The following is a 6,000-nucleotide window of genomic DNA, read 5'->3' on the forward strand; positions in this document are numbered from 1 at the left end:
TTAATATAAAGCAAAATGGGAGGAGCCCAAGTGCTATGGCTTTCCCAAAGTACCACTCTACCCACCCACTTCCCCAAAGGGGAAGTTTGCCTCCAGTGATGCCTCTTCAAGTGACCCAAACCTAAAATTTCAGAAAGTAAAGTATAGACACTTCAATTCCCAACATTTATTCCCCTTAATATTTTTTTGAGGTTGGCAAAAAAAAAAGGTTTTTTGAGGTTATTCTGCACTTAAAGCAGGTATATTAGCATAATCTCCAGAGAATATCTAATTCTCTTCGCAAGGAAAAATCCCACCACTCCCTCAACTCAAATCAAGCTGAAAGGTCTGTACAATGAGGAAAGCAAGGATTTTCTAGGTTCCTGGTTTTTTTAAACCAATATACAGCCTTTGTAAAGAAGTACACAAGTAGGCTTCCTAGAACCTAAATCCAGGAACCTAATTAGCACTTTCATTGGGGGGGGGGGGCATGAGTTCTCCCTTTATCCTTTTCTACAGCCAACCTTTAATGTGGTCCAATTAAGACAATAAGTTACAAAAGTCTAGAAAAATATCCCATTTACAGCACATAAACCAGATGCAATTTTTTTTATCCAATAGTTTACGATGATATTTTTTTCCTTTCTAAAAGAAAATTCTCTCATTGGAAGACTTCTATCTGCCTATTAAAAGTATCCTAAACATCCTAAACTTTGTTGTTGTCCCCCAAATTAAATGAGTTCAGTTGATCTATCAAACAGAAATACTCTTAAATTTAGGCCAGCACATCATAAAGAAAATTAAGTACCTTAGAGACAAAGATTGAAATTGAGGGCTAATAAAATTTTCCCTAATCTTTTCTTATCAGTATGTTTCAATAATGAAAGAATTCAAACCCCAGCTTCAACACAACATTAACACTTTTCAAAGGCAATTCTCAATTCGTTTTGCTCTTTAAAGAGGTTTAGGTTGCATGTTTAAAAACAAATCCTATAATCACTGGTAAGGAAATTTTTCCAGTGGGGCTATGAATCTTAAGCTGCCTTATGTATGTATAATATCACTCACGTTCTATTCTAAAAGTCTATTAATTTTGTTGATTAGTTCGCTAAAAGTTACAACTAGGTGGATAGGTTCGTGGCTCTCAGTGTGACCAATTTATTTACCACTGGCAAAGTCAAATTCAGCTAAACACCCATTCAAAGATAAATAAATGAAGTTTGTTTTTACGTTGTTTAAGGCAGACATTTTCAAACTATACCTGTAGGACTTAATCCAGCCTCCTACTAAGTGAGAAAAAAAAGTTTTTCTTCTGAACAGTACAGTCCTAAATTTGTCTTAAAAGGCAGTTACAAGTGGGTACAGGGTTTCCTTTGGAAGTGATGAAAATATTCTAAAATTGATTGTCATGATGGCTTTACAGCTCTGAAACTACTTAAACGAGTCATAACATTTTAAATCAATGAATTATATGGTATATGAATTATATCTCAATAAAGTTATTTTTGAAAAAGTAATTATAAATTCTTTCGCTCAAGGATGTTTCTATTGATAAGTCTTGTCTCCAAAAGGTAAGGGGTCTAAAATGGCTACAGACTCACAACTAGAGAAAAATTCCGAGACACCAAAGGAACTGGGAAAACAACAGAGAGGGTTAGGCCAAAGTCAATCAAACCTAAAATTAGGGAGATTGATAGGCTGGAATGAGAGTAAATGAGCTCCATATCATTAACACCTCTAACCATACAAAGAAATGTGTATTTAAGTTCCTCCCTGTTCCTAATGGTAGAACCAGCAGGCTCACTCAAAGATGCTGACTGTATGAAAACACTTGGAAGTTTTACACTTTGGCTATAAAGATGAAGGGATCAAACTAATGACCCACAGGAAGTTAAAGTTGAAAAAATGTGTCTACTGTGCCATACGGGGTTTGATTTAAATCCCTGATTTTTGGATACTGCCAAAGAAGAAATATGTGGAATCCGCCTATATATGGCCAATGTCAGACATTTCAGAGCAAGAAAGAAAGTTATTAAAGCCATCAAATATATTCCAATCAGACTCGGGAGACAAAAAAGTATTCACCGAGCGCCACCTATTTTTTGCCTAACAGTTCCACTCCTAAAATTAATCACTTCCAAATACCACAAAGCAACATGGAAAATTTGCCCTTAAAAGACATCTAAGTACATCAAGGAGGAAATGAAAATGTGCATTTTAAAGGTAGCAAAACCAAAAGTCTGATTAATTGTAAGTTTAAAAAAAATTTAAAGCCCAGGAAATAAACCTGGTTATCCTACACACTTGGGTGTAATTTGAAAAAGATTTGTTTATTTCCCGCTTTAAACTTTTAACTCAGGATTTAACAGTCTTCTTAATTTATTACCTTTTATCACATTTACCTTACTATGATTTCACAAATCTCCGTGAACCCCAAGTTTTCAGAAGCAAAATAGTTTAGGGCCCTCACAGAAAGCAGCTGTAAACTGAGTAAGTACCATTAATTAAAGATACAAAGATAAGAACAAAAGGAAATTGAAATGCTTTAAATACCAACAGACCCAATCTCCATTTTAATACAGCCACTTGTATTCCAAAAAATTAGCGAATAAAAATCATCTAGAAACACAGGCATTATAAAGCCATACTACGGACAATATTTCATACCTCTTGGGTTTTTTTGTTGCTTTATTTCAACTATATGAAACCACTTGTTCACAGCTTTCTAAAACAGAACAGTTTCTAAAACAAAGACTGTTTACGTCCCTTAAGACACCTTTGTTCCAACAAGACCCTTCTTCAAGAGCTACAACTTCTGGAAAGATTTCCCTTTTTGTGGTTATATCAACAACAAACTCTTTCCATTTGGCACAGGAGTTTGTTAAACAAAGGACGAAGAAAGCCCCCCTCACACAAAGCAGGTCTCCAAAACACAGCATTGGTTATGTTTGTAGATTATTTCTGCCTCTTTTAACACCCTTTCTCAGGCTGTAGAATGTACTACTCTCAATACAAAATGGTGGCCATCATGTCTGTCTGACATTCAGAATGGGAAAAGGCATATGATCACACATTTTGCAAAGCTTACCATTAATATCCTAGCCAAGATGAAGAAATGGGTATCCACACCTAACCAGAGCCAACACTATCTTTTTGGGAAAGGACCCAATAAAAGGCACAGAATAATTAAAGTAAGATAAAGGGTTTATCCTGGCCCTAGTACACACCACAATACCAACATGGAGGACAACTCTCACTCCCAGGAACCCGACTCCACACATTTTGGTTACGAAGAACTTAAATCAAGTTGCCTAATTCCTGAATAAAATCTCATTAATACAAATGAACAATACTCACATTCACCCTCCATAGCATATGACATAAAGCTAAACTGCTAAATGTTTGAAACATGACCTATTCTTCAAGAATTAAAACCTTAGCTCTAATAAGCTCCGGCTATAACTTCTGCAGGCCTCTTTGCACTCTAGAAGAAACGTACTTCCCTTAAGCAACAAGAATCAACCTTATCCACTTCTTGAAAGAAATGGTTCTATTTTCAAACATTTCCCCCATACTAGCTGACCAGTTATTTTCTGAGGCATAGTTTCATCTACATCTTCAAACTTGTCCAAGAAAAACCAAAGTGTGGTGTCTGTGTTTTAATTTTGGGGGGAAGGAGATGGGAGACCGGAGAAAGAAGACATGAGAGATCTCCCTCAAAACTGCTTTTCCAAACCAGAATGATTACATACAGAACCCCTGCAACTCCAAATGTCATTACAAAGAGCAAGCTTAAGAAAGAAAGGGATTGGGGGGGGTGTGTGGAATCTTCCTCCAACGGGGGTGGGAGTAGGGGTGGGATGGGGGCGGGGAAGACAGTGGGGATAAGATTCTTCAACTGTAGGAAAGCAGTTAAACATCCTTCCCAACGGTCCCAGCCCGTCCAACCGTCCTTTAGGCCAACTCGGACTCAGACCATCCGCAAGGTGGGCAAAAAAACAGGGGAGTAGGCGCGCACCCAGTTCCGGGTGGGGGTGGGGGACAGGGAAGGGCTGGCCGGGCTCTGCTCAGCGAACGTTGGAGCCGTTAGAGAAGACTTCGGCAACACCCCACCCCTCACACACAGCCCCCAGGCCCGAGGCGCTTTAGACACGGCTCGGAGGGCTGAAGTGGGGCTGCATTTCAGCCTCCGCGGGCTGGGGGGCGCGGGAAGTGCGCCTGAAGCCTTCGAAGGTCTTCTGGTCTGACAAGTCCCTTACTGCACGGCCTCGCCCCCCACCCCACCAACACAGCCCAGACCTCCCCGGGGAACCGAACGGCCCGGCCCGAAGTCGGGTGTGCGCGCGGCCGGGCGCGCGGCCGGGCACCGGGCCCTCCGCCGCCGGTCCTGCCCCCACCGCCCCCAAGCGCCCCCACACACACACTTACGCCCCCCACAACACCTCGGCTCCGGGGCCAGCCCCGCGGCTCCTCCCCACCCCCTGGCAGCGCTGGACGCCCCCTCCTCGAGCCCGGCCCGGGGGACAGCAGGAGGCCCGGGGCCCGGGGGGCAGAGGGGTGCCCCCGCCTGCAGGGTGGGGCGCCCAGGTGAGGGCCGCTCCGGGCCGACGCCGCCACCACACAAAGGACCAGGGCTCCCGCGCCGATAAACTTCCTTCGCCTACGCCTCCTGCAAGTCCCCACCCCCACCCAGCACACACCCCCGCACCCCGGGGGAGGAGGCGAGCCCCAGCCCGCGGAGCAGCGCCGGGCCCGGCGCCCGCCCTCCTCGCCCGCGACGCCGCCGGCCTCCGGCAGGAAGCACCCCCGCGCCCACCGCTTCATCCGGAACCGAACCCGAACCCCGGGCCGGGCCGCACACCCGTCCGCCCGGGCAGCGCGTCGCCCGGGCCCTCGGGCTGGCACCACCGAAGCGCCCGCTCTCCCACGCTCCTCACCTCCCACCCTGGAGAAGCCCGGTCCTTCTCCCCCGGCCTCAACTCCGACCCTGGGGCAACCACAAACTTGACGCGGCCTCCGGGGCGACCCCGCTCCCCGCCCCCAGCGCTTCGGGCCTCCCCGGCCCGCGCGTCCTCGCTCCCTCCCCCAGCCGCGAGCAGGATCCGGGGTGCCGGCGTGACTCACCGGCGGCGGCCGCACCTTACAGATCCCAGTCTGCTCGGCTATGGGCCGGATCTTGTGGATGAAAGCGAAGGGGTCCGCGAACTCTTCCCAGCTGGGCTCGAAGACCGGGCACTCGGGGGGAGGCAGGAACTCGCCCAGCGGGCCCGGGCCCCCGAGGGGCAGCGCCGGGCGAGGGCCCGGGGGCAGCGCGGTGGCTGGCTCCATCACCGCGGGTTGGAGACGGGCGAGGACGGGGTGGGCTCCGGGACCGCGGCGGCGGGCTGCGCTGGGTCCGAGACGTGTGCAGACGCGGCTCCGGCGACACCAAGTCCGACTTGTACTAGCAACGGCAGCACCTTGGGCTTTTTCAGCCTTCCTCCGACGACGTCTTACCGCTAACCCACGCCGTGCGCCTCCGCCGCCACGGCGAGGAAAAAGAGTCCCACCCCCACCCCCACTCACCGCCGAGCTCTCGGCCCCGCCCCCGAATCGGGCGGGGCCGGGGCCTTCAGCCTGGGGATGGAGTTGATCCTTACGGTCCAGTTGAGCCAACGTTTATTGACCATTTACTACGTGCCAGAGTCCCTTCCCTCAAGAAGTTAATACTCTGGTGGAGAAGATCAGATACATGAGTGGATTATTTCAATCGTGTCAGTACACTGTGCTAGGTGCCATGATAGAAGTATATATACTTAGCAAAACTTGGCGAGGGGCAGAAGGTATTTGGCATAATGGAGAAGGATTTTCTAGGTAGGGGGAACGGCTTGAAAGTAAGAACAAAATGGAGGTAAGAAAACAATAGTTAAAATGTTAATAATAAGCCAACACTTGAGCACTTGAATATCCTGGGCACTGTTTTAAGTGGTTTGCATGAATCATTTAATCTACACAACAACCCTACGAGGTAGGTACTCTTAT

At 47.3% G+C, this 6,000-nt stretch overlaps 1 protein-coding gene across 2 annotated transcripts in view; it reads right to left on the reverse strand.

Annotated features, from left to right (window-relative positions):
• KDM5B (lysine demethylase 5B) overlaps window positions 1-5,514 on the reverse strand; it is a 77,986-nt gene extending 72,472 nt beyond the window's left edge. The window contains exon 1 of one of the 2 annotated variants that reach the window (XM_040636466.1): window positions 5,104-5,514. In XM_040636466.1, coding sequence (XP_040492400.1) covers window positions 5,104-5,307 — 204 coding nt within the window. In that variant the 5' untranslated portion in view covers window positions 5,308-5,514. The remainder of the gene's footprint in view (window positions 1-5,103) is intronic. The other variant, XM_040636465.1, reaches the window with a different exon arrangement.
• Between the last annotated feature and the right edge of the window lie 486 nt (window positions 5,515-6,000).

This window comes from Ursus maritimus, unplaced genomic scaffold, assembly GCF_017311325.1.
Source record: "Ursus maritimus isolate PB19 unplaced genomic scaffold, ASM1731132v1 scaffold_2, whole genome shotgun sequence".
Classification (NCBI taxonomy): domain Eukaryota; kingdom Metazoa; phylum Chordata; class Mammalia; order Carnivora; family Ursidae; genus Ursus; species Ursus maritimus.